The following is an 18762-nucleotide window of genomic DNA, read 5'->3' as shown; positions in this document are numbered from 1 at the left end:
TACTTTTTGCAGTTCTTGGTGTATTTGTGGGAGGGAATGCAAAAAGATATGACCTATCCTGGCCAAACTTTAAGCACCTACACATCACATGGTAAATAACTAGTTTTATACATCAAGCTCATTTTAACAGAATGGTGTATTATGTTGTAATCCTTGAGAAGAGTGAAGGGCAGTGCAGTTTAGGATTCCTCTAGCTCTGCTGCTATTCTTCTTAGTCCCCAAGGCTTATGCACCAGCTAAGTTGCTTTTGATTTCTCAAAATAGAGTTTAGTAATACATAAGCAAAGAATAGATTGTGAATCAGCTGTCTACAACCAGCACAAATATACCCCAGGACAATAAGACATGAATTGGTAAATATCAGAAAATTAGGCCCAGTACTTTTCATTTATGACTCTGTCTAGAGCTGGGATATGTGGATCCTATGCTATGGGAATCTGTTACTCTTATTTTTAGCTATAGGCTTCCATTTTCATAAGTGGTGAGAACGTTAAAATGAAAAAAAAAAAAAAGAAAAAAAAAAGAAAAAAAAAAAGATTAGTTTGTTTGGGTAGAGCAGTTGTTCTCAGGGGACCAGAGCCCTGTACTCGTCATGAAATCCCATATGAGTAATTAATCACATCCATGCCCATTAATGTCAAGTGTAGCAGGTTCCTGGCTATTCAAGTGTCAGGTGAAAGGGGATTTCAATGATATTATGCCCTGAAGGAGAGAGACATGCAAAGAGGATTTCATTGAGCCTTTAACATTGAATTTTGTGTGAAAGGCTTTTGTGTGGGAAGCCATGAGTCAGTGTGGGCAGTCATTCCAATGTTTGAATTAATCACTTGGGGTGGTATTTGTTTCTATTTCTATCTGTGTGCAGACGTATATGGCTGTATTGGGTTTGTGTGGCAAGGTTTGGTAGCAGGAGTGTTCAGGGCTTCTGTGAGAAGAACCCAGGAGCTGCCACCTTTGTCAGACAGAGCCAGGTCCAGCCGGCTCCAAGACACACCCACCACTGGCCAAAGCTGAGCCCGTGAGTGACAGTGGTGGCTCCTCTGTGATAAAATATTTAAGGGTAAAAAAAGCTGTGCAGCAGCAATGTCAGCCAGGGAGAGGAGTGAGCAGGTGTGCGAGCAGCAGCCCCGCAGACACCCGGTGGGTGCAGGCAGGGCCGGAGGGGCTCCAGGCGCCGGAGCAGAGGTTCCCCCCCAGCCTGCGGTGAAGGCCGCGGCGCGGCCGGCTGTGCCCTCAGCCCATGGAGCCCGCGGGGAGCAGGGACCCACCGGCCGCCCGGGGAGGGCCCCAGGCCGGGGCAGGCACGCATGTTGGATGAGTTCATGAAGAACTGTATCCGATGGGCGAGTCCCATGGTGGAGCAGGGAAAGAACATTAGGAGGAAGGAGTGGCAGAGACAGTGTGTGATGAAGTGATGACCACAACCCCTACTTCTCGTCCCCCTGCTCTGCTGATGGTGGAGGAGGTTGAGAATTTGGGAGTGAAGCTGAGCCTGGGAAAAAGGGTGGGGGTTTTGTGGGTTTTGTGGGTTTTGTTTGTTTCTCACTATCCTGCTCTGTTATTATTTGGCAATAAATTAAACTAATCCCAAATTCAAGTCTGTTTCACCTGTGACAGTAATTGGTGAGCAATGTCCCTGTCCTTATCTTGACCCACGAGCTTTTCATCTATTTTCTCCTCATGTCCTGTTAAGAAGGAGGGGTGATAAAGCAGCTTGCTGGGCACCTGATAGCCAGCCAAGGTCAACCCACAGCAATGACAAACCACTCCAGCTCTGCTGTTTGGGTAAATGTGGAAGGAAAAATGTTTTTGTTAAAAAGCATTTAAGCACAGGGAGTAAATAAGTAGCAGCACACACTGGCTGCGTAGGGCATTGACTGAATCATTGAAGGTGCCTCTTTCAAAACAGATATGAAGGTGTCATGGCCTAAAATACAAATCAGTCATAATCAAATGCTTTTAGCTTGTATGAATCAAATAATAGTTTTGTCTCTCTGAGTAACAAGGCTGCTAAGAATTAATACCATTTTAGGCTACTCGACTTGCTTTCTGAGGTAGGAAGCACCCTTAAGCCAGTTGCCAAATCAGTCAGTATAAACGGGGAAGTTGTTCCCTTTTGGATAAACTTCATATTCAGAGATTATGAGATAAGAAGATTGAGGATACTCATAAAGTTTCAGATGACCTGTGATTGGAGGCTCCTGCACATCGGTGAGCAGGTTTGTTTTGATTTGGTTTTGTTTTCTGATGTTCTGTTTGAAGATGTCTCTTAATTAATATGCACCCAAATGACCTTCATCAAATATTTAACAATGAAGGGATCCATTGGAGGTAGAGAATATCTATATCTATAGCAGACTCTACTTGAGTAGCATCTGCAAACAACTGCTCCCCTACAAAATGAGCCTGGACTACTGGAAGCAAAAAAGTGTTTCATGCTTGAAGTAAAATATGAACCATAATTATCATATAAGGGACTTAAGCTTATGATTCACATTGTGAGATGTGTTGTGTTGTATGTCAGTGGTAATTTTTGTTCCTGTGTATTACATAAATATCAAATTTCAGGTGAGTAATGGTGTTTTTCTAATGCTTCATGCAATTAGAGTAGGAAAATACTGGGGCAGTTTATGAAGATAGCTAGCTGAATAACAGGGAACATATTATTAAAATAATGCCAAAGGTCTCATAATTGGAATTCTAAATTTTTAGAATTTCAACATGGTTATTGAAAAGTATAAAATACCTAATGGCAGTATCATGAAGGACACATTCATACACAGACCAAGGCACATGCAGAGGGCTTGTTAGTCCCCTACATAGCACCGTTTTCATGCTGATGTAATGCTGTTAAGGTCAGTAGAATTACCTGGTGGAGCACTAAAGCAGAGACATGAAGAATTAGCTCATACAACAGCTAATCTTTCAGGAGTACTTTCCTAAAGTCTAAAAAAATATATGCTTAAGAAAGGGCTCTAGTGTCCCTCAGGAGACCAGATTCAGGCCTGAATGGAACTAAGGTACCTTGATTTCCCTCTGATTCTCATTGTGTTTATTAAATGCAGCTTTACTATATAAATGAGGTTAGACATACACAAAGGCTGCACCGAGGCTGAGGCAATTTCACCTCTACACCATCAAAAGGGCCTATCTTGCCACTTTTCTTCCACAGGACTGGTGCTCAACTGCTGGCTTGAGCTGATGAAACAGAAAACTAATTCATCCAAAAAGTTCTAAAATTATGGTTTGCAGGACCAGTTCTCCCAAGAGGTTCAACATGGAGTCAGACAAGCACAAGGGAGATGATGGGAGCTTGTGTTCACGGGAAAGGGAAGAAGCATATTGAGGCTACTTATATTTACACCACCCTACAATCAAGTTGGGCTATTTAAATTCTGAAGTGTTGTAACCACTCTGTTACATTATCTGAAGTGCTGGCATGTTGCACTTGCTTTTATCCAGTGTGGTACACTTGGTCAAAAGAGATTTCTTTTCCTAGAAGAAGATTTGTCTGATCTAAAATTAGTCTGAATTTCACTGGAAATTTTAATGGTTGAATGTAAAATTATAAAACAACCCAAACCAGAAAACCCTAAATTCAGTGGTGATACCTCCTTCACCCAAGTAAAGCAAATAAACAAAGAAATGGTCCCAGATTCCTGAAATATGGACAATTTCATTGCAAACTACTGTGAGAAGAAAATTCGAGAAATTCTAATCAAACGACCAAAAAAATCCCTGCTGAAATTGAGAAAAATAGAGTACCTGAGAAAGTGCTTGTTCTGTTTGGGAGGGGGAAAAAAAATGATGCTGAAGCGTCAACTGAAAGGAAGAAGGTGTTGGATTTTCAGGGTCCATTGCATCCGTGCTTTCTAAGACAGAAGAGGTCCTCTGCTAAAGCCGACTGAGGAACAGTAAACTGTGCTTGTGAATGGATGTGTGGACACAATCCTCACATTGGTACAATGCATTTATGTTGTGGTAGTTGTAAGTTTGTAAATGAAATTGCAAAAAAAAAAATGTCTTACATTTCTCCCTCAATATGAAAAAACATAACTGAGCCTTCCTTGTAAGTGGATCATTTACTGTATGTGTTCCTGTAAGTACATTATTTGCCCAGCATGTTAAGAAAGTTATATCACATGGGCAGAGGGACCTAGACTGTGTTTAGCCTGCATAGTGTCATACCACTTTTCCTTTGGTTCATGATTAAAGCACAAGTGGAATAACAGTATTGCGCTTTAAAGTACTGTTGGCAGAGGAGTCCACTAAAATGAGTAAATAGTTTATTCTCCTGGGATATACCTTCAGGTTCTCTGCATTAGTTATAGTCTGTTCTGAAGATTTTCTTAGCAGCCATAATAGATGGGGTCTTTTTTTCAATAAAAGAAGGACTATCCCTAAGTGCTCGTAAAGCTGAATCAAGGGACTTCAGAGTTTGGAAACTGCTCTATAGCAGACATTCAAAAGTAGACTTTGAGGGCGTAACATCTTCAGTGAGTAATGCTGTTATAGCTTATTGGTACAATTAGAGTAATGGAAAACACAAAACATTCTTTAAATACTCTGCTTACTTAATTTGTGCCTTTCAGAATGCATAAACTCTGCACTTAAAGGATGCATCTCACCTGTTATACCTGACTTGTATGAAGTTAAAGATCTACAGTTATAGCTTAATGATCATTTCTTTTGGCAGCCTTGAGTAAGCCAAAGCGTAAGGCTCACATCTTTGCAGGGTCACCTTGAAAATTACAGTTCCCAAGACTGGGATCTGGCAACTTCATTGGGACAGCTGAGGCTGTGAAGGAGAGGCAAGACTGGGGACACGGAATGGGGTGCCTTAATCTGGTAGAGCAATAGGAAGAATTGCTGGTCAAACTGCAGCGTGGAGCTGTCCTCCTAAACCTTCTTTATATTCAATGGATACCATGGAAATTGATGCAGCTGGTTTAGGAACAGAAGACTTACCTTTTGGAAGTGACTGTTCTCCTGGTTAATAAAGGGTAGTTTTAAAAGGAGAGGTAGGGTAAATGTCTGAACTGGGGAAAAGAGGTACTACTGTTTCCTGGCTAGGTTAAAACAAAAACAAACAAAAAAAAACCCCAAAACCAACCAACCAACCAAAAAACCACCAAACCTTCCTTGTAATTTATTCACATCTACTCAAAAGTCTAAAGAAGAAAAGTAGTCTGGGTTGGAAACTTTCATTTTCTGTGTCCATGCAGTGTTCATTAAAACAGATCAGTTACAACCTCTTGCACTAAAAGATTACACTGGAAACAAGATTAGACGCTACTTGTGCCAGCTGCCACCATTAGGAGGAACATGGTAGAGGTGAGATCATTTCCACTTCTGACCTGTTGAAAGAAAATATGAGAAGGTAGAATATTGACAAATATCTCAAACGGTGCTTATGAAATAATGTGTGCTAAATTATAGATACAAGAAGTTGTTTGGAAAGTACCTCAAAACTGTCTCTCCATTATTGATACTGATCAGCGTATCAGGCTGAATCTCAGAAAATTTCAGCCCTAAAGTTTTTGTTAGTCTGTAGATCAGCTGTATGAGGTACAGCACAAAACATAAAATATTCAGTAAACATCATTTTCTTCCCTCAAAACACTGAATGCAGAGTTGATAACAGGTTTGATTTGGTGTTGTGAATATCTAGGAAAAGAGTGCACACACCAAAAAAGATCGCAGATCCTTCCCTCTGCTCATATACACTCTTAATCAGGTCTCAGTGAATATAACGTCTTCTCTGACTTACTGTTTTGCCTCCAAAATGCTAGAATCATTTGTGTTTCAGAGACCAGTTTCTTAGTAAACACAAGATTATTCCATGCGTTTACTAAAAAAATCCCACTAGAAGTTTCCTTTGCATCTTATGACTTGGTGGGGGCTCATCCCTCCCCCTCTCCTTACTTCTTCGGGCTGATCATTTATCTTGTTAGGGAAAAACAGCATATGTGATTATTTCTGGTTGTTATGCAGCAGTGGAAATCATCCAGTCTCTTCCCCCTGGCTTGCATTCCCAAGGAGCAACCAATTACTGAGTCTGAGTTTTAACCGCTCCTCATAAATCAATGCTATTAAAATCATTACACAATGATGTAATTTCAATCCAAAGTATAGCTTTATTGCATTTTATTATTAATAATTGTATGAAAATGATCATTTTCTTTTAAGTATTTTAATGGGCTTTTTTAATATCTGCATCCAGCTGCACTTCATCACTCAACGTATCTCCTTTGTGTGTCTTCAACTCCCATCTGCTGACTCGATGGACTCTTATCATGCCAGTGAAGAGCCTTGTGAAGAGCAATATAGCTAGGGGAGCGGGGCTGGATTCTGCTTCGCTTAGTGACAGCACATCAGCTCAGAACTTTCTCTGCAGAATCTGCCTTACTAATGACAACGGAAGGGCCAGAAAAAAAGTGCAGCTAGGGCTGCTGTTCCCAGGTTGGGGTGGAAGCCCTGAGGGCAGAAAACTCACCTTTTGGCTGAGCATGTTTGACTTGAGAGATATTAAGAGAAAATCAGCCTCTATTCCCATTACACCTTTTCAAAGTTAAAACTCACTTTGATCAATTCTGACTGAATTTCCTGCTCAGAATATTCTTCTCAAAAGTATTCTTCACTTTCTTCTGTTGTCAAAGTGGAATCTACTCTTCTCTTGAATATGCTAACCAAACATATATGAATTTGTTTTGGAAGTTGTGTGTCAAGTTTAAGATATTTCTAATAAGAATGGAATGCAAGTCTTTTTTAGCACTAAATCTGCCTTTTAGTCTTGAATGTCAAATGTAATTGTAAAAAGATGCTCTAGCGCTTGCTAGGACATATGAGTGTGTGCATATTAGTGTTTATATATGTATAAATATGTATCAATTATAGATTATGAAATTTTGTTTCCAGTTTTATACCTATTTCTGTTTTTTTCTCCAATTGATCCTATTTGTATGCATATTTTAGTAAAAGAGATTCTAATGAAATTTAAGAACAAACATAATGTCAAGTACAGAAAAAATAGTTTCCATCTAAACATTAATAGAACATTATAAATGGAGTTTATTTTAACTTCCCAGCAAAGAATGTTAAAGCTGGTTAGTATGAAATCCTCTCTTTTCTTCCATCTACATAATTGCTATTCTGTAGCTGGCTCTGCATAACGTGATTATATTATGTTCTCAGGGCTGTTGCTGGAGTTGATGGAGACCCTGATTTAGTTCATATGGAAATCCAGGACCCCAGTGGAGGTATGAAAATGGAAATGTTATCAATTGATACCCTAGTGTATAGTAATTTCTCTTTGTTTAGAGAGTACTTTTTGTGTTGTTTTTAAAAGTGGTCAGAAGAGAAACTGCAAATCAGATTCTTTGGTTATCTGTAGTCAGCAAAGCTGTCCTGTTATATTAAAATATAGTATAATTTAAAATTTACTTGTTTTCCACTCTAAGACGAATTGACGTCAATATGCTATGCTCTGTTGAAAATATCCATTAATAGTGCAATTTATTCTGGCAGTTAAACATTGAACATTTTTCCTGATCTGCAAATAAAACCAGCAATCCAGAGTTAGGGCAGGATAAGTGTCTGTTAAAGGGAATCGTTGCATGTCTCAGTTCTGCTGCACAAACCACCGTCTCCCAGAATTTCCTCATGTTACAGTATCCAGTGTACTTTGAGACTTCAAAAGGAAAATAAATGAAAAAGCAGATTAGTAGTCAGGATTTGCTGTTCTAAGGAGTCACCATGATTCCAAAAGCTTGTATTAGTTTCTTTTTACCAATTGTACTCTTGAAAAATATTTTAATTCCTTGGATCGGATCATCTAAGTTCCTGTGCAGTCTTAAAAATGAGTTGCTAGGAATGCACAGTTTGATTTTCCCTGGTCCAGTTGCCTTTCTTCATTTCAGCCCTATTAAAAAAATCAAAGTTACTATGTTAAAATCTGGATGCCAAAGTTTCTAAATCTTTTAGCAGTGAGATTTCTGAGACATGGTGACCCCTACAAAGCCCCATGAGCTGCATTGTTTAGAGATAATGTAAGAAGATTCTTCAGGAGCTGGATGGAAAGATTATTTTTATTTTATTTAACAGAAACAGCAGAAAAACTCTGATGACATATCTCCTGACTGGGTTTTCAACAAACCAACTCTGTACACTTATGTTCAGTACAAGCATCACTATTGATCTTATTGGAAACAGCATCTTTGTACTACTTATCTGATGAAGGACTATAATGCTTGTCAGGTGAATTACGAATAGCTCCAAGATTTTGATGGCCCATTGCTGCACTTGCCCAAATATCCTTGTGGTGATGATTTGGACATAAACAGGAGAACCTGGATTGAGTCTAGCTGCCTATTAAACGGGTGCAGATTTTAAAACAAATATTTGTATCTAGTACACTGGTTTGGCCTTTTCTAATTAAAAGACATAAAGTGTGGAATGCATTTCCTATCATACTGCAAAAGCAAGGAAAGACATAAGAGTGCATTATTTTCCTTTTATGCTATATCTGAAGTATGGGGAAAATTAGTAATCTGGACACAGGGTTGTATACATGACATTTTTTCTCACTGCATGTGAGAAAGTCAATCAAGTACTTTGTGTTCAGAAGCTTGTGATGAAGGGTGAACTGTACAAGGGCTTGAATCTAGGAGAAGGTCTTTGGGCCACAGCTTATGTATGATATAATTATTGGCTCTGCTCTCTGATAAGATCAGATATCATCAAAGATGCAATGATGCTGTTCTAACAGCGCAGGCAGAGAGGATGTTCCTTGCCCCTTGCTAACTGGAGAGGAAGAGAGAGGCCATAGCTTCCACTGATATAAATCAGTCCAGGCTCTTTCAGCAAGGTATTAACTCTGAATATAGAAGTCCTCCCCCAACAGAGCAGTTCCAATAGTGTGTTAATAGTGTGTTTTAACTAACCTACAGAGCCTTTAAAATTCTGCATACTGTCTATTGAATGGAGTCTGATTCTCCTCTCACTCATCACAATTTTATACGGGGGTTGATCTATTGATTTCACTTATGTTGTGTCAGGCTGCCATTTCTCCAAATGAATAATTTGGCTCAGTGCATAGGTTAAGTGAGAAAAGACGCTCCTTCTATTATCCCCACCCATGAATGCCTCATTCATCTAACCCCTAATCTTTCTGGACCAGCAAAATTTGGATAATAACAGGCTGCCTCCCGGGAATGATCTGAACTGTAAGCAGTTAATATATTCTCAGTACACTGGAGATTGAAAAACTCTTGTATGAAGGTTTAATATAATAATTTTACAACTAACTCACCTGGCAAAGGCAGCGCTTTTCCTGCATGAATAACATTTTATACTGCTTGCTTCTTTTTCCCTTGATAGTCCTGTCATATGTTTCTGTTTCTCTTCCCTCAGGTTATCGCTACATCACTTGCCAGATTCAAAATTGCTCTGATAAGACAATGACAGTCCAGTTTGCTGGTGGCACTGATCGGGATTCCCTGACTGTGCAGGATGACTACATATTTCTTCAGGTACTGCCACTCTCTGGAGAGACAGCCCATTTTCAAATTACAAAATAAAATTTTAAACACTGTTATTTAAAAGCATGCAGAAACCTGTTCCAGAGTATTAATGATGATTTATGAAATTTTATATGGAACAAAGCATTCCTTTATCTGTTTAAAAAAAAAAAAAAAAAAAAAAAAAGCATCTTTAATTTGTGCAACCAGTTGCCTATTTATACAGTCAATTTTAATTTATCGCTGACCTAGCTTTAAGTATATGAAAATTTTCAAGTGGATTGTGTGGTTCAAAGTTACTTTTAAAAAATACTCTTGTGTGTTAGGCAAAATGCAGCCCTTTTGTTCTAATGCTTACAACCTCTTCTGGGTCCTTTCCATTACCTCCATATCACAAAAAGCTTCCCTGAGAAGAGCACCTAAGGAAAGCCACTGACAGAATAGTGTCTCAGCTTCTTCATATGTATTCTCCTCTGAAGAGGTTTTACTAGGAAAGAACTTACATGGCTGTGCTTAGGAAGCAAAAGAATGAAATGGCCATAGCTGGGGAGCTTTGAGCAACTTAGAATAGAATCACAGAATCATTTAGGTTGGAAAAGACCCTTAAGATCAAGTCCAACCATAAGAGTAACACTGCCAAGTACACTACTAAATGATGTCCCTAAACACCATGTCCGCAACTTGTGATGGTCCAAATTACATTGGGGTTATTTCATTCCCAAACTACACGACCTGCGTGCAGAAACCTGGACTGGAACTCTGTCAACCTTATGGCACCTGTACGGCTCAAACACATTTGAATTTTTTTTTTATGTGCTTGTAACAGGTTGTGGTTTGAATCTGTCGGAGCTACAAGCTTCTCAAAGAACAGTTATGTCCTCCCTGTTTCTTAAGAATTTACTAGCAAATTTCCTTGTACTTTCCTCAGTGGTTGGCTATCATTTTCCCCTTACTTTGATATGATTTCCTTGTGGCAAGCCTTCTCTGTTTATTGATTTTTGCAGGAAAGCAACAATGTGGCAAGGGATAGGTCTTCCCAACACTGGCTAGGTGTACATCAGATTGACTTCTTTGCATCTTTCCCCCCTTGTAGCTGTTTCCTCCAAAAGGATCTGTAAACTAATAGAAACACAGAAAGTCTGTCCTCCTCTTCTTTGGCACAGTGGTTTCAACGGCCCACATGGCTTGCAACATTTAGCACCGCAAAGAAACAGCAAAATGGGTTTGGGAAAGATTTTTTGAAATAAAGTGGGCATTTTTCACCTCAGGTCTAACACTCATGGCACTCGTTTTGCTCAAAGGTATTATTATCTGTGGCTCCCCCCAGGCACACTCTAAAATCTATTTCACGGTGTGTAGCCGGTGAGAAGTGCTTCTCGTCATGTGAACTTCCAGACTGCTGTGCTCAGCAATGCAGTGGCTGCTTCCTTTTCAAGCATTTTGTTTTGCCGGACATCTTGTATAATTGCATCTCGAGCAGTTGTTATTCTATCTCGTGCCAGGCACAGGCAGACATGAAATGGAAGTGCAACCTGGCACTGTACACATAACGTAATAATGTTGCTGCTAGCAAAATGATGCCATTGGTAACATAGTCTCTGTAGATTTGAAATTTGCCAATGCCAGTAGATGATACGTGCACATATTCCACATAAAGGGGAAATATTTCTTGTCTTTTCCTTTCAGACTTACCTGCAGTAAATCACAGTATGGAATATAAATCTCTCTTATTGTTAAATTGGTTTACAGTTAGCCATATCTATATGGCTGGAAGATAGAAGATAACTCTGGGATCCTGTAGTCACATCTGAAGCGCAGCCACCCCTGCAGGACACTACTTACCTGTGCCAGTGAAACCACACAGCAGCTGCACGTTTGAGAAACAGCATACTTTTGAAATCATGTGGAAATTCTTTCAGCACTAGACTAAAATATTGCTATATAAGTTAGAACCAGACCAGGGACTCTTCTTACTATCACATCAATATCTGTTTAGAAAGAAGACAGGACAAAATAATCTGTGCAAAAATAGAGTTTGAAACTGTTGCCCCTGGCATAGCTCACATCTCCTGAGCTGTACAGCTGTGAATCAGAGCATTGAAGGTCTGCACTGCTAATCCTGGCCCAGATCTCAGACTTTACCGTGTTAGAAGATCTCGACCCCATTTTCACTATGTCTATACCCATGAAGATCAGGAAATTTCTAATACTCGCTTCTTTTCCAGCTTGCACTTACAGTCAGAGAGTTTCAGCGGTGATGTTAGTAGGAGGATTAAAGTTTCATAACTGTTTTTAAGCATAGACCAGGCTTTAATGTCAGTGAGGCTTGGCACAAGTAGCTGCTTCAACGCCGATTCTCTACTGCCTTTACATCATCTTCAGACATTTAAAATGAGTGACATAAAAAAATGTGTAGTGAACAAAAAGATAGATAAGACTGCTATTTGATACTAATTAATCAAACACTGAGGTTTTTGGTTTAATCCATCATTTAACAAATCACGTTCCTAAAAGGCATCACATTCTTTCTACCACCAAAAAAAAAAAAGAGAGAGAGAAAAAAGGAAATTGAAATACTTTGATATCTTTGAAATATTCAGGCAGGTGGACCTGCTGTCATGCATCAACTCTATTTTTAGCTGGGCAAGTCAAGTCTGCATGCTTCAGGATAGGCTGTCTTCCAAATCAGGTTCCCTTTTTAAACACAGAGGTTGAGGAGAAAAGCGGTGAAATTGGGGTAGGATTTTAAATGGATTTCCTAAGTTAAAGAAAGAAGATGGGTCTGTTTGTGCTTCAGTTCTGCAGCCTGATTTGTTACGGACAACCAAAGAAAAATTTTGGATATTTCATTTCACTTCTTCCATTCTTTTTTGACCAGTCCATTCCTGCAAAGCAGCCACCCTGTATAACCTTGGTGAAAATGACTGAAATGACTGAATAGTCATTGCTTAGCTGATCTCCGGGAGGGGTGGGTGGGGTGGGAGTGAGGGGAGGCGCACGGGGAATGTGAAATACTATTTACCAAAGGCTAAAACCTTTGCTAATCTCTTCTGATGGTGCACAAGAGGCTTAGTTGGAAATTTCCCAATTTATATAACAGCACAGATTTTGACGTTACATTGCTGACTAGAAAAACCTAAGAAACCTCTTAGTTGAGTATTTTCATCAATTTATTTATTTAGAGTCTTCTTTTTGTTACTTTGGAAAATTTGCATTGAGGTTTTTTGGTGAATAAGGTAAAAGTCTAAAAATGGTCAGTGTATCTGCTATTAGAAAGAGGAGAAAGAGCTAATGGATAATAGTCATACAGCAGTCTTCCTTTCAATGCATGCTTCTGTGGGCTTTCTTTAGTGACAATCTTTGTAAGTCCCCAAGTATTTTACATAAAACCTAATCTGCCTTCAGTTCCACACATGCAAGAAGTTGTATTATGTGTTTTACCTCTCTATTTAAGCATATAATCGTGTCTTTAGGACATAGCACTGACTTTCGAAATGACTGACCAATGGATTCAGCGTTGCATCATTATCTTCCATGTGGCATGTCAGCATCTTGCACTGGGAAATGTTTTCTCTTGTACAGAAAATATTAGTCAAATATAGTGAATGCTTTACATAACATTAACGTGAACTTATTCAACATTTTTTGCTCTGCTTTGAATTGTGCTGTTGAAGTAGCACTTGCCCTTGAGGTGCCTCGTGTTCATAACCAGTGTACCTCCTCTCTGCCTCACACCTGGAGGGTGCTGCTGCCTGGACTTATACAAAAGGGCAAAGATGTGGGAGGCCAGTGAGTACACAGGTATCAGTAAAGACTGGGGACAGTGAGATGCTGACTCTCAGGTGTTACCCCAGACAGCTGAAATGATAAAAGAGGGAAGTAAGTCACTTTTTTCTTCCAAAGAGGAGGAGAACAAAAGAATTTGAGTCTCTCTGGAGTCTATTTTTTCACAACTTTTGAATTACTCTATTTAGGAGCACACTGTGCAAATTGTTCACATGCAAAACCAGTAATAGCTATGTATTTCCATGGCAGGTTAAAAAGAAAAAAAATATTTCTTCCATCTCAGACTCTTTAGATTTGACATAAATTATCACAGCATTCTCTTTTCACTTTGTATAGACAACATCAGCAAATCGGACCAAGTATTACGTGTCTTACCGTCGAAATGGCTTTGTACAGATGAAGTTGCCAAAATATGCATTACCAAAAGTAAGTATACATATTTTTCATTCTATTTAGAAGTTTGTCTTCTTCTCTTTCTACCTAAACTAGTTGTGTTCTTCTCTTTTTTTAAACCTCATTATTCTGACATCACAATTTCTCCCTGTAAGGATTTCTGAATCCCATTTGTGGTATATTCTTACCCTACTGTTTTTATTTTTATTCTTGCAATGTAGTAGCTCATAAACCACAGAGAGCAACAGCATACGATAGTTTATTTGTCACCAGTTACCACAACAGTTTTTGAGCTTTGCTTCCATGAAGCAGTGCTACACACCCAATGACAATGTAATGATATCAAGCAAGTGTTCTTTCAAGAATCAATTGCAGTTTAATTCCACATGGTGCTTTCTAGTATAAGCATGAATAGTAATATGAGAGTATTTTACTGGTTGATGGAGCTGTATTTCAGTAAAGAATGCCAATATGGACTTTAATTGCTTAACAACATTGCAAGGTTTGTTGAGATGTTCCTTCAGTCTGGCATATTTTTATAGTGACGGGGTTTCTATATTTGCATAGTAAATTAGCAATAAAACACCGACACGTATTTACATATGGGCTAACTGATGCAATTGAATTTTTTTGCTGCACAGAAAGTTAGGAAACACTTTATTTATAGTTAGAAGGTTTCTGCAATCCTGAAGAAAAATGGCGTGGAAGTTTTAAAGACCCATCTGGATAAAACCCTCAGTAACTTGGTCTGTCCTGACAGCTCACCCTGCTCCCAGCATGAGGTCGGTCTGAAGACCCCCAGAGGTTTCTGCCTTTTCATGTGATTGCCACCTACTTAGGAGAAAACTAAGGCATGTTATCTTTGCATGTCTTGAATTGCACAGGTTTAATTCATCACTCATCTGATGAAGGACAGGGAATACAAGGCATTTCCTTCTCTTGTTACTGTTATAAAGCAAAGAATGTGTTTAATATAATTTTTTTCATCATTGATTTTTATTTTTCTATTGTAGTCTAAGTGGTGGTCTGAAGTCTTCTGGTATTAAATGTAGAACTTATGAACAAAATCCTCAAATCAAACCCTCAGATATTAGTTGAACAAGACTCTGAAAATTGGATATACTCCTAGTAGCACTATAGAAATAGCTATATATTTATTTATCTATCTATCTATTTCGACAAGGAGTTTATAGCTAAGAACAGTTAAATATATCAGCCCTTCCACATAATTATTTCAGTGTTTTTAAGGCCTTCATAGTAACCTTTATGCTTCCTTGGGGGAATTTGTAATTAGGAAAACAGCAGGAGAATATCCAGTTTTAAATGTTAAAACATGCCAAATATGGACACCCCAGGGGACTGCAGCCCTTGGATGACCCACACCAGGATAGAAGAAGACAAGGGAGGAAAGCAAAGAGTAAGCAAGGACTGGCTGAAAGAAACCCTTCTGCAGATGACCCCAACCTCCTGCACAGCCCATTGCCTCACTGAAGGAGTTCGGAGGAACTGAGTTAATGCAAAGTGAAAAGGGAGTTGAGAGCAGGAAGGAGGGAGAAGAGGTGTTTGATTAAGCTGAGCCTAAAGAAGGGGGAGGAAGGATGTTTCCCCAAGTGTTTGTTAATGTGGTTTGTTTTGGTTTTTTCCTCCTCAGTACCTGAATCAGTAATTTGAAGTGTGTGTTACCTGGCAATAGATTAAATCAGGTAACATTCTCCAAGTTGGGAATGTTTTGCCTGTGGCAAATTTCCTGAAGTGCCAGAGCATTAGGGCAAATGTTGACTATGCTAACTTGTGTGGGAAAAGGTTGTCTGTTGGGAAACAGAAGGGCAGAAATCTTGTGAGAGAGACCAGAGCATTTCTTCCTTCTGCTTCTGGATGGCCTGTGCAGGAGGAATCTGTACCTTTCCATTGCAGTTTCCTTGTCATGCCCAGTGCTCTGGTGCATTTGGCCATGGCAGCACTTTTTCCTTCCTGATACTGTCATCACATAGAAGATGGACACAATAAGTCAATTTTTTTAATAGTTGTACAGTGTTTCAATTGTAGATGGTAGTTCATGTGTGTATACTTACTTACTTCAAGCATTCAGGAAAGTGGATTATTTTTTAACAAGTTCAATGTGTACTGTATCTCCTTAATGATACATGACTCTGATTTAAATATCCATATTGCAGTACACTATACTAATAAAGGACATGCTATTTGGGTTCAGATGTAGCTAGCTATCTGACAGATCTGAATAAATGGGGGGAGGCTGTCAGAACTCAAGAACTATGTGAGACTATTGTCTTGTAGGCATCTCCATTTGTAAAAGGTGAGCTTGCAAGAAGAGTAGCAAATGTTATGGGAGGGCTGGAGACAAAAGCACACAGTGTGTGACCTAGATCTCTGTCCTGTGGAGCTTTCCTTAGCAGAAAAATCAGTTTAAGAAGTCCTCCTCAGTCATTTATTTTTCCTACTCTTCTGCAGCCTACTATGACCTCTGTTGTTTTGTGGGACCACACTATAAACAAGACCAGTGTAGCAATCTCTGTGAAAAATAACCCTGAAAAAAAGTGTAATTTGTTTTTTAAAAATGCAGATCAGGAGGCAACTTGTTTGTAGAAGAAGACTGAAGAAGCCTCCTCACAAGGGGGAGAAAATACTGAGTCTTAAAAGCACTTCAGTAGGGAAGGACCCACTACAGGTGGGAGCTGAATCCAAATTAGAAGCTGAGCTCAACTTAATAGTGTTGGTGATTATGTATTTTTAAAAGTGCCAGGCAAAGTGACAGGTATTCTGGGTTCTGAAGTTCTCAAATCATAAGCACCTTTCTGGGACATTTGCTTTAACCATATAGAAGTTATTTTCTCCTGCAGTGTATAAAATATGCAGAAGTAATTGTTGGAAATTCTCGGGCTGGAAAGAGCAGAGAGCAAACTAAAGGATCTAATCACCTCTTTTAGCCTTAAAATGCATTATTCTGCAAAGGGTGCTTAGTTTACTGGGCCCATGCCCTTACTGAGTGCATTTCTGACATATTCAAAAAGTGTCAGTCATAATAGCCTAGTATTTCTGTCATATGTAGTCTGGATTGTTTGAAATAGGGCTGCATGCTGAATTCTTTGTCTTGGAAAATATGTTTTTTGTTTATTTGTCTTTCCCCCCCCCCCCTCCCCCCCTTGCTAAGCAGATTAACTTGAGGCTTGACTGAATAAATAAATTAGAAGTTAATGGTTTCATTTTGGATAAAGTCAATAGCTAGCTATGAACAGTGACTGTGTCATTTGGAAAGGGATGTTTTTATGTCCTTTATAGTCCAGGCAGTACCAAATGAGTGGGATGAAATAAACTATCTCTAGCATTTTGATGATACTTCCAAGAGAAGTTTCATTGGTATCTGCACACCACAGAGCTGAAAATATCACTAAGAGGGCCTGGAAGCCAGACATCCATTAGAACAGTGGTGCATGTGAGAGATTTTAACCTTTGCTGTAAAAGATACCATTTTTCTTTCTTTTTTTTTTTTTTTTTTTTAATGTGATTTGATACCTATACATGACAGCATAAATTTTAGATACTCAAGTAAATAACACAGCTCTAAAACTTTTCATCACACCATCTTTCACTGAGAATCATCCAAGTGCAGTAGAAATGTATCTTCCAATCCCATTTAAATGAGGGGAAAAGATTCATATGAGCAGAGCACTGATGAAATTTTTGCAAGCAGCAGTGTATCAGCAAAGGCACTGGCAAATTCAGAGTACATCTAGAACATGTGACTGTGGAGTTGCTACTTTTATGGCAGTAAGAGATAAATAGAACAAAAGAATTTTCAATCCTTATTATTTTTTTTTAAGATTGATTAAAAACAATAGCTTTTCAAAGAACTGAGGTTTAGGAGGTTTGAAGTATTAGATTCTGCCCAACCAGGAGATGAAGCTGGTCTGAAATAGACTATATTTAATTTTTCTCAAAAGAACTGAATGAGGCTCCAAAAACTCTCTTTCCAAGTGGTCTCTGTAAAATGTTTCATGTTACTGGCTAGAGTTTTTGAGCAGTGTACTGTACACAGTGATTGTGTACAGGGAAGGAAAACTGTCAGAAGATACTACAGGCTGGTCAAGGATGTATCTAACAACATCAGGAGAGCTGTGCTGGAACACTGGCTCTAGCCTGAGGGAACAGTGCTGGGATCTTCAGATATTATTCTTTTGCTGCACAGATGCATTTCACAGTGATTTTACATATGGAGATGGAATTAACATTTTCAGATGAGTAATTAGAAAATGTTATTGATATCTTATTTTCCTTGCAATATGAAGTGGCTGAAAATCTGAAAAAACAAAAAAAAAAAGGCAATTGTTTTATATTGTCTGTATTTGTATTTTGTTTGTATTTGTCCAAACGTACCCTCAAAGAGAAACGTAGAAAAGGATAAATGTCCTTGGACATATCTCAAGGCCTCCTTACTTCTAAATCAAAGGCTGCTAAAAGCAGCTTCCAGCCCAACTTTACATGCACTGAGTTTCTAGGCTCCAGCTCCGCAGTGCCACTTAGATCACCTTTTTGTAACACATCATAGCTCTGTTTATGTACAGAGAGCAGAGCCGCTGGGGGCCACCTAATGAACAGAATTCAGATTATTTTTTTTTAGCTTTTTCTCCATGCTGTTGAGAGATTTACATTTTTTTCAGTAGCATGTTTGACGTTGACTACATTGAATCGCACAGCTGTCTCCTTCATTTGACAGAAGTCAAGTGCCAGCTGCTGCTAGGCAGGGTGGTACCAAAGGTAGGTGAGACCATATTAAAGGCTGCTGTATGCTCCCCAAATTAGAAGAGGAAATCTGGAGCTTCTGTTTTTAAGACAAATTGGGGTTTTTACTGTATTCCATTTTTCCAGGGTTGCTGGTTCTCCACTGCTAAAACTAGATCAGAAGTTAATAACGTGTAGGAAGGGAATATCAAAATCATGCCAAGAGAAGCAGCGTTGGTGTTGACTTGGCTGGTTAGGCATGCAGGAGTGTTCCAGGGAGACCCAGGGAGATCCAGCAATCTCCCTTGGGCTGTTTTCAGCCTCAAGC

General features: G+C 39.0%; 1 protein-coding gene across 4 annotated transcripts in view; it reads left to right on the top strand.

Annotated features, from left to right (window-relative positions):
• The window catches only part of SORCS2 (sortilin related VPS10 domain containing receptor 2), a 579339-nt gene that overhangs the window by 464971 nt on the left and 95606 nt on the right, over positions 1-18762 (top strand). For all 4 annotated transcript variants that reach the window (XM_055725044.1, XM_055725032.1, XM_055725036.1 and 1 more), the window contains exons 6-8: positions 7195-7259; positions 9412-9530; positions 13641-13730. In XM_055725044.1, the coding sequence (XP_055581019.1) occupies positions 7195-7259; positions 9412-9530; positions 13641-13730 (274 nt within the window). The remainder of the gene's footprint in view (positions 1-7194; positions 7260-9411; positions 9531-13640; positions 13731-18762) is intronic.

Source organism: Falco cherrug, chromosome 1, assembly GCF_023634085.1.
Source record: "Falco cherrug isolate bFalChe1 chromosome 1, bFalChe1.pri, whole genome shotgun sequence".
Lineage (NCBI taxonomy): Eukaryota > Metazoa > Chordata > Aves > Falconiformes > Falconidae > Falco > Falco cherrug.
This window is presented reverse-complemented; position numbering and strand designations above follow the sequence as displayed.